The sequence below is a fragment of the Mytilus trossulus genome, chromosome 9 (genome assembly GCF_036588685.1).
Source record: "Mytilus trossulus isolate FHL-02 chromosome 9, PNRI_Mtr1.1.1.hap1, whole genome shotgun sequence".
Taxonomy (NCBI): Eukaryota; Metazoa; Mollusca; class Bivalvia; order Mytilida; family Mytilidae; genus Mytilus; species Mytilus trossulus.
The window spans coordinates 6258215-6282480 of NC_086381.1; the positions used below are offsets into that span (position 1 = coordinate 6258215).

Consider the following 24266-nt stretch of genomic DNA (forward strand, 5'->3'; position numbering starts at 1 on the left):
TCTTCGGTGGTGAAAAATAAATAAATTATCATAAAATTTTGTTTTTATCATTGATCACTTATATTAATCATTAAGACATCATAAAGGGATTTCAAAGAGATATAATAAATGTGTCATTAAAGGATTATCTTGTTAAATGCCTGAGGGCTCTGTGAAGACAAACATAAGTTTAGAAGATTTGATTGCAATAAAAACATTTTGATATTAATTAGGTGAAATAACAACACAGACAGGACCCAAACCCCAGGTTGGTGTAAACATGTTGATTAACATATTCAATCTTTCATTGAAATACATGTAAGGTGTGTATAGAATACACAAGTTTCATATCCATTATTTGTCCATCCAACTATATAGTTTTGTTTAATATTTTTTTTAGAAGTTTTTTTCATAGACCACCAAACACTAAAATATTCAAAAAGTTTCATATCCATATTTTGTCCATCCATATATATAGTTTTGTTCAATATTTTTTTAGAATTGTTTTTCATAGACCACTAAACACTAAAATATTTCCAATATCTTTTTATACAAATATCAGAAACCAAGATTAAGACTTGATGATTTTTACAATTTTATATTTCTTACCTTAATATGTGTGTTTACGTTATTTAATACAGTAATTAACTGTGACAATACTTTTATTCAATACTTTCTTTTATTTTTGTTAATATTTTATTTCTATTTTACAATTTTATGTATTTTACAAATTTGTAATGAAAAGTAATGTACAGTAATTACATTGATTTTAACAAAAATAATCATTACATTACATGTTATTGTAATGTAGAAATTGTGCATTACAAATTACTTTGCATTACATAAAAAAAAAATTATTACAATGCATTATAATTACAAATTACCATTACCCCAGGCCTGTTAGTAACTTCAGTTTAAATATGCCAAATTGTTTTATTATAGTACTTAAATTTAAAACAGCCTGTCTGTATTTTGTAGATCAAAGGGAGCCTATAAAGGAAGAGAATATACTCAAAGGTATAATATACATGTATTGGATTTCTAATTTGGCACCTAACTGATAAGGTAATTGTTATCAAAGGTACCAGGATAATAACTTAATACGCCAGACTCGCGTTTTGTCTACATAAGTCTCCTCAGGCACTCTCAGATCAATATGGGTAGACAGCCAAACAAGTATAAAGTTGAAGAGCATTGAGTACTCAAAATTCCAAAACATGTGTGCCCAATACGATGACACGGACAAGAAAATCCTTAGTATGTCGAAAAATTTATACTTTTGCAACCAGTACATTCATCAAAATTTCCTTATAATTGATATTCATGTGAAAACCGAAGTGCTGCCTACTTATCCTAGAATTGAAAGTTCATATGCACCACATTTTTTTTCATATGTCAAAAAAAAAGGGCTGTGCGGCATATTGGCAACGTTGATATTCCCTGAACTTCTCAGAGTTTAAACTAACTTAAATTGTCTTAACTACCCCTACCTTGAATGAAGGGTTATCACAGATTCCAATGTAAACAATATGCACATGTTTATTTACTCGTAACATTCCCAAGTTATGTCTCTGTGAGATGGATCACAGAGAGCATAACTGGGAACCAGTATGTAAACAAAATTTATTTTCTATGAATATTCAGTATACTCTCAAAAAGAGGCGTGTTTTGGAAACAGCTGTATTAACAAAGTGCAACCTATAATATTTAATGTTATGGAAACAACAACTTTAGAATTCTTCTTCAACTTTGATTTACTAACTTCAAGCTCACAAATGAGTGGTCTTTTATAATGCTTTTGATTGTGTAAGAACTTTTTTGTTAATATATAACTAAAGAATTGAATCTTCCTCTGGTATTTTTCGCTCCTCTTCTTTATTCTTCCAAAAGTATCCATGATAGTTGATGTATTGTTTTTATGATACATTGTAAAAGATTTTAGTACAAAAAAGAAAACTAATAGACAAATAAATGGTAGTTTGAAGGTTTATTTATATTTAGACGTGGAAGACCTATACAAAAATTTAACTTTAAAGAATAAGTAGTTTTTTAAGAAATTTCTGTTTGGTTCAGTTCAGTTTAACTTTAAAGAATTAGTAGTTTTTTAAGAAATTTCTGTTTGGTTCAGTTCAGTTTAACTTTGCCAAATTGTTTTATTATAGTTATCAAATTTCATATTAAAAGTATGTATAACAATGTGGAATATGTTAACAGGGAATTTTAAAACATTTTGTAGATCAAATGGAGCTAATAGAGTTAGTAGAGGACAATGCTAAACCCAAAGGTATATTATATCCTGGGTCTCTAACTTGTCATTTAACTGATGAGATAATAGTTATCAAAGGTACATTTGTACCAGGGTTATGATTTGAAATGGAAGACGCGCGTTTTGTCTACATAAGACTCATAAGGGACGATCATATCAATATGGTAAGAAAGCCAAACAAGTATACAGTTGAATAGCATTGAGGACCCAAAATATTGTGCCCAATACGGCTAATTTAATATATGCCTGGCATAAGAAAATCCTTAGTATTTCGAAAAAAATGCATTCTTTTGCAAAAAAGTAAATTTATAAAAATGACCGCAAACATTGAATTTTATTTTGGAAGAATACTTGCATCACGTTGGCGTCGTCGTCTGTGTTGTCGTCGTCTTCGTCGTCCGAATACTTTTAGTTTTCGCACTCTAGCTTAAGAAAAATTGAATAGAAATCTATAAAATTTTAACACAAGGTTAATGACCAAAAAAGGAAGGTTGGGATTGATTTTGGGAGTTTTTGGAGTTAGTGGGCAAAAAAAGGCCGAAATAAGCATTTTTATTGGTTCGTAGTATATGTAAATAGAAATCAATGAAATTTGAACACAAGGTTTATTACAACAAAAGGAAGGGTCGGTTTTTTTTGGGGAGTTGAGGTCCGAACAGTTTAGGAATTAGGAGCCAAAAAGGGGCCAACAAAAAGCTCGACATACGGATACTGATCCGGCGGCGGCGGCGGTGGTATTAGCTAACTTCTTATATTTTAAAGCGTAGAAGACCTGCATGCTTCATACTTTGTATATGTATGCCTCATGTTACGAACTTCCCGTCAGTCACATGTCCAATGTATTTGACCTCATTTTCATTGTTTAATGACTACTTGAAAAAAAGTTAAGATTTTTTGTAATGTTAAATTCTCTCTTATTATAAGTAAAATTTTAACACAAGGTTAATGACAATAAAAGGAAGGTTGGGATTGATTTTGGGAGTTGAGGTCATTTTAGGAATTAGTGGCCCAAAAAAGGGCCAAAATAAGCATTTTTTTTGGTTCGTTTTATAAGTAAATAGAAATCAATGAAAAGGACTGTAAGGTGTGCATGTCCAACTGGCAGGTGTCATTTGGCCTCGACCTAATTTTCATGGTTCAGTGGTTATAGTAAAGTTTTTATACGACCACAAACATTTTAAGTTTTTGGTCGTATATTGGTATCACGTTGGCGTCGTCGTCGTCGTCGTCGTCGTCCGAATACTTTTGGTTTTCGCACTATAACTTAGTTTCAGTAAATAGAAATCTATGAAATTTAAACACAAGGTTTATGACCATAAAAGGAAGGGATTGATTTTGTAAGTTTTTTTCCCATCAGTTAAGGAAAATAGAGGCCAAAAAGGGTCCAAAAAAGCATGTTCTTGGTTTTCGCACTATAATTTTAGTTGAGGTAAGTAGAACTCTATGAAATTTTGACACAAGGTTAATGACCACAAAAGGCAGGTTGGGATTGGTTCTGGGAGTTTTGGTTCTAACTGTTAAAGAATAAGGGGCCAAAAAAAGCCCCAACAAGCATTATTCCTGATTTTTGCACAATAACTTTAGTATAAGTGAATAAAAATCAATGAAATTTACACACAAGGCTCATGAACACAACAGGAAGGTTGGGATTGATTTTGTGAGTTGAGATCCCAACAGTTTAGGAATTAGCATTTTTCTTAGTTTTTGCGACAAAACTTAAGAATTAGTCAATAGAAATCTATAAAGTTTAAGCACAAAAAGATATATGACTATAAAAGGAAGGTTGGGATTGATTTTGGGAGTTTAGGTCCCAACAGTTTAGGAATAAGGGGCCAAAAAGGGACCCAAATAAGCATTTTTCTTGGTTTTTGCACCATAACTTTAGTATAAGTTAATAGAAATCTATGAAATTCAAACACAAGGTTTATGACCATAAAAGGAAGGTTGGTATTGATTTTGGTCTCAACAGTAAAGGTAAAAAGGGCCCAAAGGGTCCAAAACTAAACTTTTTTTGTTTGATTTCATAAAAAATTGAATAATCGGTGTTCTTTGATATGCCGAATGTTACTGTGTATGTAGATTCTTAATTTTTGGTACCGTTTTCAAATTGGTCTACATTAAGGTACAAAGGGTCCAAAATTAAACTTAGTATGATTTTAACAAAAATTAAATTAGTGGGTTTCTTTGATATGCTGAATCTAAACATGTACTTAGATTTTTGATTATGGGCACAGTTTTCAAGTTGGTCCAAATCAGAATGTAAAATAATTGTATAAAGTATTGTACAATTGCAAGGACTTTTCAATTGCAGGGTATTCAGCAAAAGCAAGAAATCTTCAATTGTACAGTATTGTGCAATAGCAAGAAATTTTCAATTGCACAGTATTGCCCAATAACAAGTAATCTTCAATTGCACAATTTTGTGCAATAGAAAATATTTTCAATTGCACATTTGCGCAAAAGCAAGAAATATCTAATTGTGCAATATTGTGCAATAGCCAGAAATTTTCAATTGGAGTTATCTTTCTTTGTCCAGAATAGTTGTTGAATCAACTTAAATCATTGTATTATACAACATACAATGTATATTCACTTTTACTACCAACTGATAAATTAAAACAATATTTACCTTTCAGTGTAACAAACCACTTTTTTTTTACATTTTAATATGTATTTATATGAGTAGTTATTGTTGCAAACTCCATTAGAAATTTGAATTGAGATCAGTTTTGGAAAAGGGAAAGGAGGATGTGCAAAACAATTGAGGGGGATCATTTTTTTTCATTTTAGATTTCATAAATAAAAAGAAAATTTCGGCATGAAGCTGCGCCCTGTGGAGCATCTGGTCTTGGTTTTCGCACCATTACCTTATTATAAGCGAATATAAATCTATGAAATTTAAACACAAGGTTTATATTTTTCATTTTAGATTTTATGAATAAAAAGAAAATTTCTTCAACACATTTTTTGAGAGGATTAATATTCAACAGCAAAGCGAATTGCTCAAAGGCAAAAAAACATGGTTTTTTTTAGTTTATTAGACCTAATTCATTCGGTGTCAGAAACCTATGCTGTGTCAACAATTACATCACAATCCAAATTTAGAGCTGAATCCAGCTTGGATGATGTGTCCATGCTTGCCGCAACCGCTCAGGGTTCAACCTCTGCGGGCGCATGATGCTGCGCCCTGTGGAACATCTGGTCTTGGTTTTTGCACCATAACTTTATTATGAGAAAACAGAAATCTATGAAATTTAAACACAAGGTTTAATGACTTTAAAAGGAAGGTTGGGATTGATTTTGGAAGTTTAGTTCTTAACAGTAAAGGAAAAAGGGGCCCAAAGGGTCAAAAACTAAACTTTTTTGTTTAATTTCATCAAAAATTGAATAATCGGTGTTCTTTGATATGCCGAATGTTACTGTGTATGTAGATTCTTAATTTTTGGTCCCGTTTTCAAATTGGTCTACATTAAGGTACAAAGGGTCCAAAATTAAACTTAGTTTGATTTTAACAAAAATTGAATTTTTGGGGTTTCTTTGATATGCTGAACCAAAAAATGTACTTAAATTTTTGATTATTGACCCAGTTTTTAAATTGGTCCAAATCGGGGTCCAAAATTAAACTTTGTTTGATTTCATCAAAAATTGAATAATTGGGGTTCTTCGATATGCCAAATCCAACTGTGTATGTAAATTCTTCATTTGTGGTCCTGTTTTCAAATTGGTTTACGTTTAGGTCTAAAGGGTCCAAAATTAAACTAAGTATGATTTTAACAAAAATTAAATTCTTGGGTTTCTTTGATATGCTGAATCTAAACATGTACTTAGATTTTTGATTATGGGCACAGTTTTCAAGTTGGTCCAAATCAGGATGTAAAATTATTGTATAAAGTATTGTACAATAGCAAGGACTTTTCAATTGCAGGGTATTCAGCAAAAGCAAGAAATCTTCAATTGTACAGTATTGTGCAATTGCAAGAAATTTTCAATTGCACAGTATTGCCCAATAACAAGTAATCTTCAATTGCACAATTTTGTGCAATAGAAAATATTTTCAATTGCAGATTTGCGCAAAAGCAAGAAATATCTAATTGTGCAATATTGTGCAATAGCCAGAAATTTTCAATTGGAGTTATCTTTCTTTGTCCAGAATAGTTGTTGAATCAACTTAAATCATTGTTTTATACAACATACAATGTATATTCACTTTTACTACCAACTGATAAATTAAAACAATATTTACCTTTCAGTGTAACAAACCACTTTTTTTTACATTTTAATATGTATTTATATGAGTAGTTATTGTTGCAAACTCCATTAGAAATTTGAATTGAGATCAGTTTTGGAAAAAGGGAAAGGGGGATGTGCAAAACAATTGAGGGGGGATCATTTTTTTTCATTTTAGATTTCATAAATAAAAAGAACATTTCGGCATGAAGCTGCGCCCTGTGGAGCATCTGGTCTTGGTTTTCGCACCATTACCTTATTATAAGCGAATATAAATCTATGAAATTTAAACACAAGGTTTATATTTTTCATTTTAGATTTTATGAATAAAAAGAAAATTTCTTCAACACATTTTTTTGAGAGGATTAATATTCAACAGCAAAGCGAATTGCTGAAAGGCAAAAAAACATGTTTTTTTTAGTTTATTAGACCTAATTCATTCGGTGTCAGAAACCTATGCTGTGTCAACAATTACATCACAATCCAAATTTAGAGCTGAATCCAGCTTGGATGATGTGTCCATGCTTGCCGCAACCGCTCAGGGTTCAACCTCTGCGGGCGCATGATGCTGCGCCCTGTGGAACATCTGGTCTTGGTTTTTGCACCATAACTTTATTATGAGAAAACAGAAATCTACGAAATTTAAACACAAGGTTTAATGACATTAAAAGGAAGGTTGGGATTGATTTTGGAAGTTTAGTTCTTAACAGTCAAGAAAAAGGGGCCCAAAGGGTCCAAAACTAAACTTTTTTTGTTTAATTTCATCAAAAATTGAATAATCGGTGTTCTTTGATATGCCGAATGTTACTGTGTATGTAGGATCTTAATTTTTGGTCCTGTTTTCAAATTGGTCTACATTAAGGTCCAAAGGGTCCAAAAGTAATCTTAGTTTGATTTTGACAAAAATTGAATCCTTGTGGTTCTTAGTTTGATTTTAACAAAAATTGAATCCTTTGGGTTCTTTGATATGCTGAATCTAAAAATGTACTTAGATTTTTGATTATTGGCCCAGTTATCAAGTTGGTCCAAATCGGGGTCCAAAATTAAACTTGATTTGATTTCATCAAATATTGAATAATTGGGCTTCTTTGATATGCCAAATCTAACTGTGTATGTAGATTCTTAATTTTTGGTTAAGTTTTGGAATAAGGGAAAGGGGAATGTGAAAAAAAATGGGGGGGAGGGTCAATTTTTCTCATTTCAGATTTCATAAATAAAAAGAAAATTTCTTCAAACATTTTTTTTAGAGGATTAATATTCAACAGCATAGTGAATTGCTCAAAGGCAAAACAAACATTTTTTGTAGTTCATTAGACCACATTCATTCGGTGTCAGAAATCTATGTTGCGTCAACAATTTAATCACAATCCAAATGTATAGCTGAATCCAGCTTGAATGTTGTGTCCATGCTTGCCCCCACCGTTCAGGGTTCAACCTCTGCGGTCGTATAAAGCTGCGCACTGGGGAACATCTGGTTTAATTTCAATATGCATTGTTGCTTCTTTTTTAAACAAAAATGATAATAACTGTGATTTATGTTTGTAGCTATGTTATTCTTTGTCGATATTGAAAAATATAAGGGTTTTTAAATTTTGCGTCGTATATTGCTATCACGTTGGCGTCGTCGTCGTCGTCGTCGTCCGAATACTTTTAGTTTTCGCACTCTCACTTTAGTAAAAGTGAATAGAAATCTATGAAATTTTTACACAAGGTTTATGACCACAAAAGGAAGGTTATGATTGATTTTGGGAGTTTTTGGTCCCAACATTTTAGGAATAAAGGGCCAAAAAGGGCCCAAATAAGCATTTTTTTTGGTTTTACCACTATAACTTAAGTTTAAGTTAAAAGAAATCTATGAAATTTTGACACAAGGTTTATGACCATAAAAGAAAGGTTGGGATTGATTATGGGATTTTTGGTTCCAACAGTTTAGGAATTAGGGGCCAACAAGGGACCCAAATAAGCATTTTTCTTGGTTTTCGCACCATAACTTAAGTATAAGTTAATAGAAATCTATGAAATTTAAACACAAGGTTTATGACCATAAAAGGAAGGTTGGTGTTGATTTAGGGAGTTTTGGTCTCAACAGTTTAGGAATAAGGGGCCCAAAGGGTCCAAAATTAAACTTTGTTTTATTTCATCAAAAATTGACTAATTGGGGTTCTTTGATATGCCGAATCTAACTGTGTATGTAGACTCTTAATTTTTGGCCCGGTTTTCAAATTGGTCTACATTAAGGTCCAAATGGTCAAAATTAAACTAAGTTTGATTTTGACAAAAATTGAATCTGTTGGGTTCTTTGATATGCTGAATCTAAAAATGTACTTAGATTTTTTATTATTGGCCCAGTTTTCAAGTTGGTCAAAATCGGGGTCCAAAATTAAACTTTGTTTGATTTCATCAAAAATTGAATAAATAGGGTTCTTTGATATGCCAAATCTAACTGTGTATGTAGATTCTCAGTTTTTGGCCCTGTTTTCAAATTGGTATACAATTAATTCCAAAGGGTCCAAAATTAAACTAAGTTTGATTTTAACAAAAATTGAATTCTTGGGGTTCTTTGATATGCTTAATCCAAACATGTACCTAGTTTTTGATTGTGGGCCCAGTTTTCAAGTTGGTCCAAATCAAGATTCAAAATTATTATATTAAGTATTGTGCAATAGCAAGAAATTTTCAATTGCACAGTACTCAGCAATAACAAGAAATCTTCAATTGCACAGTATTGTGCAATAGCAAGAAATTTTCAATTGCACATTATTGCGCAATAGCAAGAAATCTTCGATTGCACAGTATTGTGCAATAGCAAGTATGTTCAATTGCACAGTATTGCATAATAGCACGAAATATCTAATTGCATAATTTCAATTGGAGTTTGTCCAGAATAGTAGTTGGATCAACTTAAATCATTGTTTTATATAATATACAATGTATATTCACTTTTACTTCCAACTGATAAATTAAAACAATCTTTACCATTCAGTGATAACAAGCACTTTTTTTACATTTTAATATTTTATGATGTATTTAAATGAGTAATTATTGTTGCAAACTCCATAAGAAATTTGAATTGAAATCTGTTTTGGAATAAAGGAAAAGGGGATGTGAAAAAAAAAAATTGAGGGGGGCAATTTTTCTCATTTGAAATTTCATAAAAAAAAAAGAAAATTTCTTCAAACATTTTTTTGAGAGGATTAATATTCAACAGCATAGTGAATTGCTCAAAGGCAAAACAAAAATTTTAAGTTTATTAGACCACATTCATTCTGTGTCAGAAACCTATGCTGTGTCAACTATTTAATCCATTCCAAATTTAGAGCTTAATCCAGCTTGAATGTTGTGTCCGTACTTGCCCCAACCGTTCAGGGTTCAACATCTGCGGTCGTATAAAGCTGCGCCCTGCGGAGCATCTGGTTTTTAAATTGCTTTATGTAATTCTAATACTAGTTCGTAATAAATTTTCCTGAAATTACACATGTCTTTATTTGGTAGATAAATATACGACAGATGAATCAACATTAAATAAAAAGAAAGAAGATCCAGAATATGTTGAATGTGTTGAATTATTGTGCAAAACTTAACATGCAGGTGAGCTATATCGGTCTTGCATTTATAGGTTACAAAAAGTTGAGGGAAATATACTAGCCTTCATGTTAACCTCCGCGTTAATACGAAAGCAGTGTGGATTCTTATTGTGTAAAGAGTAAACAGGCGTTTACTGTTTGTAGTAAAAGCGTTTTCGCAGATTGTCATCGTTTCTTGATACACTGATCTAACATATCACATGACAAGCTGTCCGTTTTTGATTGATTTATTGACGAATACAGTAAATGATATAACACAACTTTAATGAATTGAAAATTGTCCTTGACATGGAACCAAATTTTTGTACGATTTGTTATTTATTTTATTTCTGAAGCATAACAGTTGAATCTGCTGGAGCGAATTTTTACTTATTACTCATGCTACTATTCACAACACAATTTAACATGTACACATATTCTCGCAATATTTTTGTAAGTCTATATCTGTACATATTTTTTTTTAAAGAAAACATTGATAATCCGTTAAACAAAGTCACTGGAACTGATTTCATGCATTTGATAAAAGTTAATATGTCAAATTAAAAGTGATGTTGAATTTTTTAGTGTTTTAAAGACCGTACATTATAGCGGTTTTTTTTGCCAATTGAGCAAAGTGCTCATGCAAAGATATTGATAAAACTTTTGAACCTGCCAAAAATAAATCCGCCTAAAATATTAAGATAAAAGGTTTTTTAAAGAAAAATTTAGAAAATGTACAAATGTGCACCAAATTTATTTTATAACTTATACAAGTAGTTAATGCAAGAGCACGTGCACGTAAAAAATATAAATCCGTAGTAGATTCACGCTTAATTTGAAGTGCATATAATAACAAACTTGTAAATTTGAAGTAGACTTGCTAAACGGACACTAGAAAAACGCACGTTTACTCGGGTAGACATTACACATTTCCACTTATGTTAACGTTATTATAGTAAATGCAGGTTTACTTGTAAACGCAAACATTTAAAGTTAGCTTATGAAATATTTGCAAGCGGCGTTAATGTGCGTTTACCTTGTGTTATTCTTGGTCTGCACCCAACTGTATATATCTCTTGAGGTGTTAGCCCTGTATTTATTCCTATGTGATCTCATGAAAAACGTTTAGTTGTAGATTTGTCATACATTTTAATCTATAAATACTCTCTTTTTAGATGAAGGGAAATCGTTTGTTATGTTAGCCATATGCCAATTTCGCTTATGATAGACTCACCATTGACGCTCGAAACAAATATTCAAAACGTTATGATAACGTTCTAACTTAAAGGGCATTGTTGACCCAAAATTAAAACCTACGGAAAATTCCCAGACCTTACATAGGGCCAAAGTTTATATTAAAATCAATTTGGTTATGGTCATGTAGAATTAGGCGTATCTGCAATTTTATTTTTAATCTACGAGTTTGAATAACTCATGTATCTTGCACCAACATATGGCATACATATTTCAGTTGAAATGATATTTTATATATTGTCTTTCCTATCATGATTTCCTTACTAGAGGGTTACTACGATTTATACAGATCACTGAGCTTGTAAGTTACAAGCATGACTGGTTTCATATGTTATGAAGAATCTGATTATTCTTCCCAGATAACTTCTGGGATTTGGTGGGTCCTGTTTTTTCTTTTGTTTCTATAAAAGTTTTGTTTTGTTTACTAGTGATTGTCTACTAGATTTTTGTCATAACTTTATCATTAAGTTTTAGACACGAGTTTGCATATTTATTTTGTATCCTCCGAATCTCCTTTTTACTGGTAAAAGTTTTCTTACATAACTAATAATTGTTTTACTTCTAATATCTGATGGGATATTATTTCGTCACTTGTGATAATAATTTTACTTGACCAAAAAGGGGAGAACCGTCACTCACACATATTTTTGTATACTGCACATGCCTTTTCTCAAGCTTCTTTGCTTTGATTTATGTTTATAGATTTCAAATAAATGACCACAATGACAACATTTTGACATTTTGTATATGGGTACAGCCACACAATTCAATAACTGTCGACAATGATACTCTATCCTGCTTCTCAATTTTGTATTGCCACAGAAATGAGAGAATATAACTAGTCGTTTTAAAATTGTTGAAAGAATTAGCTTCTTTTCCACAAAAATATGTTGTGAAATCAGAGAAAAATGTGCAACCCCTTTCTCATGAGATCGTTCTGCTATTCTGAATTCCAGTGTCGGATCCAGAATTTTTCATAAATAGGGGCCCTCTGTCTGCCTAAGGGGGCGCTTCAGTCACGCTTCAGTGATTCCCTAATCAAGCAACATTTTTTTTCCCAAAGGGGGGGGGGGGGGGCGTCCGCCTTTGAAATTCATAAATCGATAGTGAAAAAACCAAATCAGGGTTACAAACTAAAACTGAGGGAAATGCATCAAATATAAGAGAAGAACAACAGAAACACAACATTAAAATGTAACACACAAAGAAACAAACTATAATATAACATTGCCCATTCTCCTGACTTAAGTCAAGATTGTATCCACTGTGAATACAAATGTGGGATTCCTTTCTTTATAGTTGAGACAAAGTTAAGATCCACGCCAAATTGCATCATTATAAGGTGAACTGAAACTCAGCTATACAGATATTGACGTAACTACAATGCATTTCAATAATTGCAATAACCTACTGCAATTGCTTGACAATAGTAGATTGCTGCTCAATATCACATCAATGCTATTTTATGATGTGTGGATAAGATACTGGTTATATAAAAAATCATTACTATCAGAAGATATGGATTCACAGTGCACATCCACTTTCTATCGGTAAAACTAATTGTTCCCAAACATGATTTACGGAAATGATGCAATGGCTAATCCATTTAGTTATCTGTATACACCACGCTACAAATTAGTATATTGTTGATGTTGTAAACCAGTACATCCGCCTGTCAGTCTATTCGTCCGTCCGCCGGTCCGTTTGTCCTGTCATCATAACAACATCAGTTCTTTAATTCAACTTTTTTTAAATCATACAACAGAATTTTGTGAAATTTTAAAGATACTAAAGACACTATGTAGATGTTCATATCAACAGGAAACCAGATTTAATTCTTTTTTCTAGGAGTTATTCTATTTTATCCTAAGCACTTTTGACTTAATATACTACTGCAAAGATTTATCATCTCAACTTCGCCGAAAAAAAACACAAACATTTGGTGAATCTTTGAAGATTCTTTTTCTAGATGTTGAACTTATCGAAACTCCACTGGAACCACACATCTTGGGAAAGTTTGCATTTAATGATGACATAATATGTAGATTTACATTTGTACAATAATGTTTAATCAGTTAAAGTTTAAGAACTTATGAGTCTTTTCGCTTTTTATTTTTTGGTTTGCCTGTGGCATGTTTGGTATGGTACCATGCACAATGGTTCTTCCATTAAATTGGTTAATTAGTTAAACCAATATTTGTTTTAAGGATGTACACCTTTGAAGAGCCAAACAAATTCTAGAATTAAACTTTTTTTTCTAGTCCCCATTTTGAGATTTTTAGGACTATAAAAAGATAATTGGGTAAGAAAAAAATATGGTGGTGCACTTCGTTTTTTGCTACCACCGATTGAAAATACCCAATTTGGATGATTTTCCTATTTTTCCTCACTTTTTTTAACTATTTTGGGGCTTATATCATGAAAAATAATCACAGTTCTCCAATTAAAACTTTTTTTCATACTATCAATAAAGACGAAGTGAACCAATCTGAATATATTTAACTTACATCAACTATCAGTAGGTGTTAATATAAGAAAGTTTTATATTTTTCTGCGTTTTTGTGTGAAATTTACCATGCTGTCAATTTTGTAAAATTGTGATTTTTCTCAGTTTTTAGAACAAAATGCATATTATTTCAATTTTTTTTGTTAAAAATGATTAAAAAAAATCATATCAAAGAAATTTGAAGAGACAAAAATGATATGGGATGTACATAATTCTTTTTACCCCTCACCTATATTTTCAAAAATTTAGCGAAAACGGGACTACTTTAAAAAAAAAAACTATTCATTGTAAATACAATTTTTTTTTTGTATGTTCGATTATGAAATTTTTTAAAATTCATAGATTTTTTCCACTAGTGTCAAATATTTTTGAAAAAAACAAGACGAGATGTGTACGAGACTGAAACGTCAAAATATTATATCCATATAAAAAATTTGATAGAAAAACGGTTATTTAGATATAATCATGATAATACATCTTAATATCGATACATAGCAGCAAATGCCCAAGATTGAAAAATTATCGGGTAAAAAACGCGAAAACAAATGTGTTTTTGGTATTGATGATTTCGTCTTTACTTTACATTTTTTACGCTAATTATATACATTATATATTACAGCATTATGTCATGGTGGTTTTTTCGGGACCTGTAGCAGTTTGGTGACGAATATTTTCCTGTAAATTCCAAGCTGTTATTGTTGTTTTATTTTTTGTATATATATATATATATATAGACGAAAAAATAATTTTCACATGTGTAGATGTATATATTCATTAAATCAAATAGTAAAATAAGCTATAAAGTTATCCTGAAGAGTCCCAATGGAAGGATGAAATCGATTGAATGGAACTGTTAACTTTGTAGCTTATTTTACCATTTTATTATATATATATATATTTTAGACACTATATATATATGTATATATAACTCGTCTTAACATTAACACAAGAATGTTAGATCTGTAAATTTGCTTTCACATTTTTTTTTGTTCTTCCCTCGCCGGGATTCGAACCAATGCTACTGTGATATCGTGACACCAAATTGCCTTCACAAAAGTAAAACTTTCGGTGGCATGTGTTACCTTTCCTCGTCAGTTTTAATCTAGCGGCGTACTACAGTACATAATATATAAGGCATGGAGATGTTATTGTTACAGATCAGCTTAATTATCTATAGTAAAGGATCCTACAAATAAATGTAAGATACAGTCACAGAAAACAATTATATGTATAAGTACGTCTGAGTCAGTGACAACTCTACAACAGATTTATCCATCGAATCAGAATCAATGATGGTGATACAGCCCAGGTGGTCGTGTGGCCTAGCGGGACGGCTGCAGTGCAGGCGATTTGGTGTCAAGATATCACAGAAGCATTGGTTTGAATCCCGGCGAGGGAAGAACCAAACATTTGCGAAAGCAAATTTAAAGATCTAACATTGTTGGGTTGATTTTTAATCGAGTTGTATATACATTATGTACACAGCCATGTATCACCATCATTGATGGCGATCCGATGGATACATCTGTTGTAGAGTTGTAACTGACTCAGACGTACTTATGAATATAATTATTTTCTGTGACTGTATCTTACATTAATTTTCAGGATCATTTACTATAGATAATTTAGCTGATCTGTAACAATAACATCTTCATGCCTTATATATCATGTACTGATCTGATTTTAGTCAAACTAATTTCAATTGGTTTGTTTAGAATAATATTTTCACTTTTTTTTAGTTAAATCTTAAATGCTCTACTCTAGACTGTCAAAATTGATTTGGAAGTAGAAAAGAAATCCAATATTGTTTTCAATATGGCGTATTGTTTGATGTACTTAGGTTGACAACTGTTTCCATTTAAATAGTACGTTTTTTTACATTCTTTAGGTGGCATATATTTATAAAAATGTCATGTAGCATTAACAAAAAATTTCAGGTATTTCATAGCATTTAACATAATGATAATCAGTATCGATATACTCCGGATTGTTTTGTATTATCAATCTATTCACAATACACCTGTAAGAAACATTTTCAGAAGTTCTGAACGCACAGTTGAAATTCAGATTCGGGTACCTGATATATTGATTGATTCATTGATTGATCTTATTAATATTTCTTTTGTATGTTTTGAATTAGACTTTAATTTGTTCAAGCAGTATATCAATATAAGAACTATATTGTCACATGATGTAAATCTTTTTGAACAGTGTAAAATGTGTTTTGTTATTTGTTTCATTTTTCATGCAACGATATTGATCGACGCAAGAAGCTCTTTTTAAATATTGAGCACAATATTTACGAAACATTGGTTTCTTCTCAAATTCGTGAATCTCGATTGAATACTGTTATATGATTTTTTGACTTCATTTATAACGTAAGGGTACCCAAATTGCACCGAGTACCCAAATTGCACCTATTTAGAAAAAATAGCAACAAAAATCTTACAAGATTTCCTAGAGGCTAAACAATTTGTATTTTTAAGATTTGATACTATGCACGTCTTTCAACATAGGTAAACATATTTAGATATACACAAAACTTTTATAGTATTTATCAACAGATGGACTGTTGACTGAAAAAAGCAAAATGTACGAAAACGTCATCATGCGACGTCATTAAAACGTCATCTTTTTAAAATTAGCAAATACAATCTTATTAGAAGTATCCATTTGGTAAAATATGAAGAGTAAGCATGGACAAATATCCAATTGTTCAAAATATTTGAAGAAATTAAACAAAAGCTCAGTTATTAGACTTTTGACGACGTGAATTTAAGCATGGATGCAATTTGGGTACTCCTCATTACAGAATCATGGATAGTTTGGAGGTTGATTCAAACCCATTTTTTAATGACTCAATAAGGATAAAAAAATAAATTGGTGTACCTATACAATAAAGAAGGATAGGGCTACAAAATAAACACAGTATGGACATTTTTTTCTTGATCATAAAAAAACGTAGGTGAAAAAACTGTCAAAAAAGGTGCAATTTGGATACCGTCACGTTACACTTAATAGCATTATCATTTACAAGCAGGAACGTACAGCTTCTATTGCTTGAAACATCTTATAATGTATCTCATGTTTATACTTTTACGGAATTTATATACAAAATTGATATGTAAATATTTATCATAACTTTTACCGGTAGCCCAATTTTTATCTTCTAATATATTTTTTAGTTCAGGCACTGTCCGATTATTATCGATTTATGCGCTTAACTGTCCCACTGGTATCTTTTACCCCTCTTTTCTTAATAGAGTACTCTCTGATAAGTAAACGTTAAGCATTTTATGTATTATACAATTTTGTTCACCTGTCTTTGCATGTAATTGACTGTGTTTTTTAGATGAATGATAACTTTTGATCAGTTGTTAATTTTAGATATTTTAGTCTTAAAGTTGTTTCAAGATCATATGTGTGTTGTTGTATATTTAAATTATGTAACGTTTTTGTACACGCCATTCTTTTAATTTTTCAAATTACCGTCATATTAAAAAGTCAAATTAAACTTCTGACCCAATTTTCGCAGTCCATTAAACATAGAAGATGTTACTGTGAGAGTAGCATACGTGTACTATGCACTTATTCTTGTTTTTGTGATCCATACACAGTACCCAGAGCACAATTTGACAATATTTTATTTTTTCCAATTTGACACATTTTACTGATATAGGATCTAGGACTTTTTTCTTGTATAGAAATAGATATAGTATGAGATTCATTTTTAAAACTTTGTCAAACGATTCTGTCAATTTATGAATTATTGCTGAAGTTTTTTTTCGTGATGGGAAGATAATGCCTGATAAGTTTTGATTTCTGTGGTCCTAACAAACTGCTTCCCGACATCATTTTATTTTTATATTTAGTACCTTTACAACGCTTGTGCCTGCACATGGTGATTTGTTTTTTGCAGGTTCTTAATTGTTTTTTTTACGTTTTTTGTTTAACTCTTGTCACAGTATTTATGTTTAAGCGTTCACCGTGATTTACGGTTTTTTTTAAAGTTAAAAACAGCGATTATCAGAGCTGTTATTGGAAAGCAAGCATGTCGTCCATGTGACGTCGTTCCAGAAGACGTTTTCTGAAGACTTAAATATTTGTTGATACTTTTACATAACTGTACAACTTCAAAAAAGAAATTTTGATTTGTCACATTATGCCATGGTTCATTTACATGTATTGAAAAACAAGGCTGGGTTATTTTACATTTATAATTAGAATGGATGTCTAAATTTTTTAAATATTTTTTTATGATCGATTAAAAGCAATAAATCTTTTACCGAATTGTAGCTACATGTATAGTTAAATACCATGTAAAAAGACATTTTTGCAGTGTAATAATTTCTTGAAATCGTGTTCATTTGATATATAATTTAAGTGTGTTCATTTGATATACAATGTTAAAGTGTGTTCATTGATATACACTTTCGAAGTGTGTTCATTTGATATCCACTGTTAAAGTGTGTTCATTTACCGGTGCCTATAACTGCAATATGTCGAAAATATACATTCGTGAAGCGTTTACGAATTATAACTTAAGACTTGCCAATAACTATTTTTACACTGTAATTGTGTGTTCTGCTACCGGTGATTATATCTAAAATATATTCTTTTTAATAAACATGATTTACAACCAAACCTTTGTTTTTGTTGACCTTGGTGTTTTAGATTATCACACATAAATGGTGAAGCTTAATATATAACCTGATTCTCAAGCATTTGATATGTCTTTGTTTTCAGAGTGAACAAGTGTTCGAATGGTCTAAGAGGTCATTTATAAAAAAGCGAAAAAGGAATACATCTACAGCGATCATCAGCCTGTCACAACAGGTTGTAGATCAACAAATTCATCATATAAATGTATACCATGATTAAATATGTGTACGCCAGACGCGCGTTTTGTCAACACCAGTGACGCGGTAAGTTCAAACGTCTTGCGAGGCCGATGCGATCGACTCCTGACTGTAGTTGATTAAGTTAGCCAAACTGAAATCTTCTATTCATGCATGCTTATCCACTAAGACAACGATTGTTGTCATACAAAAAGTCACCTGCATATGGAAAAGTAATCAGTATCTTGCATAGATTTGATTTTCAAAGTTAAATGGGTGAAGTTTTATTCCTGTTTTGTGTATGTATGTCAACATTTCAAATGTAATCACTTAAAAAATGTAAAATGTGAATGATCATGTCACATTTTACCTCATATAGTTTTACTTTTCTACATTGGTTAGAGGAGGGTTAAGATCTCACAAACATGTTTAACCCCGCCGCATTTTTGCGCCTGTCCCAAGTCAGGAGCCTCTGGCCTTGTTAGTCTTGTGTTATTTTAATTTTAGTTTCTTGTGTACAATTTGTAAATTAGTATGGCGTTCATTATCACTGAACTAGTATATATTTGTTTAGGGGCCAGCTGAAGGACGCCTCCGGGTGCGGGAATTTCTCTCTACATTGAAGACCTGTTGGTGACCTTCTGCTGTTGTTTTTTATTTGGTCGGGTTGTTGTCTCTTTGACACATTCCCCATTTCCATTCTCAATTTTATTAAACTAGAATACCAATCAAATTGGATACACTGTCCAACTTTTACTAAAATATTCGAATTAGACTTGGGGTTGTAATTTGTATCAATATTATAAGACAAAACGTTAAAAACATTTTCACCAAAGTGTGGTATGCATATATGACAATACGCTCTGTCGTGCAGAAATCAGCCCATAATCTTGATGTTCATATAAATTCAATATAAAAACCATCTTAATTTTCAGCAATCCAAAAATAATTTGTATTTCACACTAGCTTTCATATGTCAAAATCCAATGAGACCAAAATGCAAATCTACACATCTGACTGAGCAGTGCTAACTAGGATTGACAGTTCCCCAGCCGAAAGTATGGTTTAGCCATGTTGTCTGGCTCACTGTACCTCCAATATAAAACTTGCCGCCACAGAATTGCCAATAGCTTATCAAGTGTATTTGAACATCATAATCAATCAATCCGTTACCCAGGTGTATTGGTGCTGTACCAATTATGTGTTAAGTGCAACTCCAAAGGAATATTAGTTTTAATGGCAGAGGAATTTATACTTATTGACTTTGTTCGCCTTTCCGAACACAAATTTAATCTATAACCGTTTGCTCAAATTTCCATGGTTGTTAAATACATTTTATACTCTTTTTTTTATTTGAAAATTTATTAAAGAGTTAACATTAACATCTTGTGAACGCTTCTTCTTTTATATTTTGTCATTACGCTTTGACAAAAGAATGTATGTTCACGCTATTTATTCGTCTTTTGACCCAGTTGTCAACGGTAGTCTGTCGTTCAAGCCTTAAAAGGGTTTGATTCCATTTCAATTTTTATTTTTTGGAATCGATAACAGTTCAGAATTCAACCTCTTCAGGACAAAACAGAGGCCGCTTCATTAATTTTGTAGCCATAAAACATTAATAATATTGATATTGGTCCTGTGGTTGATTATAAGGTGTGTGTTACTACTTTATACAACTCATAATACTAAGAAATAGCAAAACATTGTAAATTTGCTGATAAATAAAGTCATTATAGATACCAGGATTATATACATGATATACACGCTAGATGCGCGTTTTGTCTACAAAAGACTCATCAGTGACGGTCGAATCAAATAAGTGTTTCAACGGCCAAAATAAAGTTCAAAGCTGAAGAGTATTGAGCATGTTGAGGACCAATAATTCCAAAATGTTTTGCCAAATACAGCTAAGGTAATCTATTCCTAAGGAAGAAAAGCCCTAGTATTTCAAAAATTCAAAGTTTTGTGAGACATCAGTTGACTATAAAGATGAAAGTCGTATAAAGCTCTATCCATGTGAATCAATATTTAAACAACACGTACTACATGACAAGGCTTGGTGTTTTGGTGTCGGCAACTTTAACCTTCAAAGATAATGGCTAACCATGTGCTTTGGGTGAAAAAGTTTGAAAAATGACAAGCTCGAGACAGTTTTCTTGGAGAAAAAAAAATGGCAGTAGACATCCGAAAACATCTTATTTGTTCGTATAAGCAGAAAAATATTGACAGGAAGCATGTGTTTGAAAGCAATTTGTGACCTTGACAAAATGTAGATACTTACAACCATATCCATACCGTATCAGCTGAAAAAGGTGATGACACAGATGAATTATTATGAGAATTGTTTTTTTACATATTTAGTAACTTTTGATTTTTTCAACGTTACATTTTGTATGGAAACAGTTATGTGTAACTTTTTGATTTTTTTAAACAATACGCTTACATTCATTTTGGAAATGTCGAATGAACACAAAACTAGCATCAGCTGAAAAATTATCGTTTTTTGAGACTGTTGACATTTATTTTAAGAAAACTCGGTGACATGTCGAATCCTGGAATACTGAAACTTAATTTAATATGAATGCAAATTTTTTGATTTATCAACATTGCATTTTGAATACTCTTAAGTATTCAAGAAATCCTATTCAAGGTGCTATGTCGATGTCAAATAGCACGGCATTGTGTTACTGTTATTGAATAGGTTTTTAATATATTTTGTATTTTTAATATTATGAATGGTTCGTTTCTCCTAATGAAAATAGGAACATTTTAAGGGAAAACCTTTGAGCTTGGTTTTTTGCAAGATCGAACCTGCTTTTTAGCTCACCTGGCCTAAAGGGCCAAGTGAACTTTTCTCATCACTTGGCGTCCGTCGTCGTCCGTCGTCTGTCGTCCGTCGTTAACTTTTACAAAAATCTTCTACTCTGAAACTACTGAGCCAAATTTCACCAAACTTGGCCACAATCATCATTGATGTATCTAGTTTAAAATTTGTGTTTTTTTCCCCGGCCAACCAACCAAGATGGCCGCCATGGCTAAAAATAGAACATAGGGGTAAAATGCAGTTTTTGGCTTATAAATAAAAAACCAAAGCATTTAGAGCAAATCTGACATGGGGTTATATTGTTTATCAGGTGAAGATCTTTCTGCCCTGAAATTTTCATATGAATCAGACAACCCATTGGTGGGTTGCTGCCCCATAATTGGTAATTTTAAGGAAATTTTACTGTTTTTGGTTATTATCTTGAATATTATTATAGATAGAGATAAACTGTAAACAGCAATAATGTACAGCAATTTAACACTAAAAAATAAGTCCAATGACCAAAATGATCAATTGACCCCCTTAGAAGTTATTGCCCTTTATAATCAATTTTTAACAATTTTCATAAAATTTGTAAATTTTTACTAACATTTTCCACTGAAACTACACGGACAAGTTCATTATAGATAGAGATAATTGTAAGCAGCAAGAATTTCAGTAAAGTGAGATGTACAAACACATCACAATCACCTAAACACAATGTTGTCATGAACTGTCTGCTTCCTTTGTTCACATATACCAAGGTGAGCTACACAGGCTCTTGAGAGCCTCTAGTTTTATTTACGACAAATATTTTCAAAAAGTGCACGGGTTCAGCATTCTGATGAGCTCTTTAAATGCGCTGAGATATTTAGGTAATTTGAACTACTAAAATTGTCCTTTTTGCCGCTCCACTATAAAACACAGACATTCATATGTATTGTTTTGTTCTTTCTTTATTAGAAATTGTAGTGCAATTCTGAAATGCTTTAGTCATTCATTTAAATTTCGATTACATTTCGATAACGAAGAAGCATTAAAGCGAACGTCCAAATGAACGCGAAATCCTTGCTGAAAGTTTTCATGTGAACTAGCTACATATACTTTATCGATAATACTATGCAAACAGACATCAAAACCAAACCTAAAGAAAACAAGTAGAATTAGAACCCGGTTTACGTAAGCTAACAATGTGACCTACCGAATTAGACTTTTTACCGGGTTTGTAAGAACACGAGCAGTTCGACGGCTGCCACATCTGCAGCAAGATCTGCTTACACTTAAAAAGCACCTGATATCATATACAATTTTTGTCGAGCCTGCAACTTTTGTTGCAGAAAGCTCGACATAGGGATAGTGATCAGGCGGCTACAGCGGGGGCGTTAGCTTGATTTATATTTGAGAAGATGGAAGACCTGGAACCTTCATACTTTGTATATGGATGCCTCATGTTGAGAGGTTTCCGTCAGTCAAATGTCCTTGACCTCATTATATGGTTCAGTGACCACTTGAAAAAAAAGTTCAGATTTTTTGTAATGTTGAATTCTTTCTTATTATAAGTAATAGGATAATTATATTTGGTATGTGCGTACCTTGCAAGGTCCTCGTGCGCGTCAGACAGTTTTCACTTGACCTCGACCTCATTTTATAGACAGTGAACAAGGTTAAGTGTTGGTGGTCAAGTCCATATCTCAGATACTATAAGCAATATGGCTAGATTATTCGGTGTATGGAAGGACTGTAAGGTGTACATGTCCAACTGGAAGTTGTCATCTGACCTTGACCTCATTTTCATGGTTTTTGTGTGTTTTTCTCATACTTGATGCTATAGATCTACTATATTTGTTGTATGGAAGGGTTGTAATTTCCACATGTCTCGCGTACACATGTCATCTGACCTTGACCTCATCTGCATGGTTGAGTGGTCAAAGTTAGGTTTTTGAGTTTTGATCTTTTTATCTAATACTATATGCCATTGGTCAACTATATTTGGTGTATGGAAATATTTTATGATCTATATGTCAGTTGTATAGGTTTTATTTGACCTCTACCTCATTTTCACGGTTCATTGCTCAGTGTTAGTTTTGGTGTTTTCGTCTATTTTTCTTAAACTACATGTATACGTAATAGGTCACTTATATTTGTTGTATGACACCATTGTTAGCTGTACATGTCTGCAGGTGTGGTTCCTCTGACCTTGACCTCATTATCATGGTTCATTGGTCTCTGTTTAGTTATCTTGGTTAATGTTAAGTTTATGTGACAGTTTTTAATAAAGCTTTATACTTAAGACTATCAACATAATATCAATGAGTAGTAAAGTAGCGAGACATATCAGCGCGTCCACTCTTGTTGTGAGTTTCGTGTTGCTTAGTCTATAGGTTTATATATTGTGTCGTATGTACTTTTATTTACCTGTGCGTCTGCTAATATATTTAGCCATGGCGTTGTGAGTTCATTTTCTATCTATGATTTTGACTGTCCCTCTGGTACCTTTCGTCCCACTTTTTGGAGAGTGTAAGTATTGTATTATTGTTATACACGATTCGTTGTGTGTAACATCTTAACGTTGTGTTTCCGTTGGTTCATTTGTTTTCTCTTATATTTGAGTGAGAATTCAAATTACTATAAGACGTGTCTCGGTACCTTTCTATCCCAAATTTATGCATTTGGTTTTAATGTTATATTTGTTATTCTCATCGGATTTTGGTTAATGATTAGTCCGTTTCTGAGTGTTATATGTGAATGCTGTGTCGTTGTTTTCCTCTTATGTTTAATGCGTTTCTCTTAGTTTTAGTTTGTTACCCCAATTTTGTTTTTTGTCCATCGA

The 24266-nt window shown here is 32.0% G+C and overlaps 1 protein-coding gene across 4 annotated transcripts in view; it reads left to right on the forward strand.

The window, feature by feature from the left end:
* LOC134685029 (uncharacterized) overlaps positions 1-14762 on the forward strand; it is a 90602-nt gene extending 75840 nt beyond the window's left edge. For 2 of the 4 annotated variants that reach the window (XM_063544384.1, XM_063544386.1), the window contains 4 exons: positions 958-996; positions 2216-2263; positions 9965-10060; positions 14415-14762. In XM_063544384.1, coding sequence (XP_063400454.1) covers positions 958-996; positions 2216-2263; positions 9965-10053 — 176 coding nt within the window. In that variant the 3' untranslated portion in view covers positions 10054-10060; positions 14415-14762. The remainder of the gene's footprint in view (positions 1-957; positions 997-2215; positions 2264-9964; positions 10061-14414) is intronic. The other 2 variants (XM_063544385.1, XM_063544387.1) reach the window with 1 other exon arrangement.
* Positions 14763-24266: the final 9504 nt, after the last annotated feature.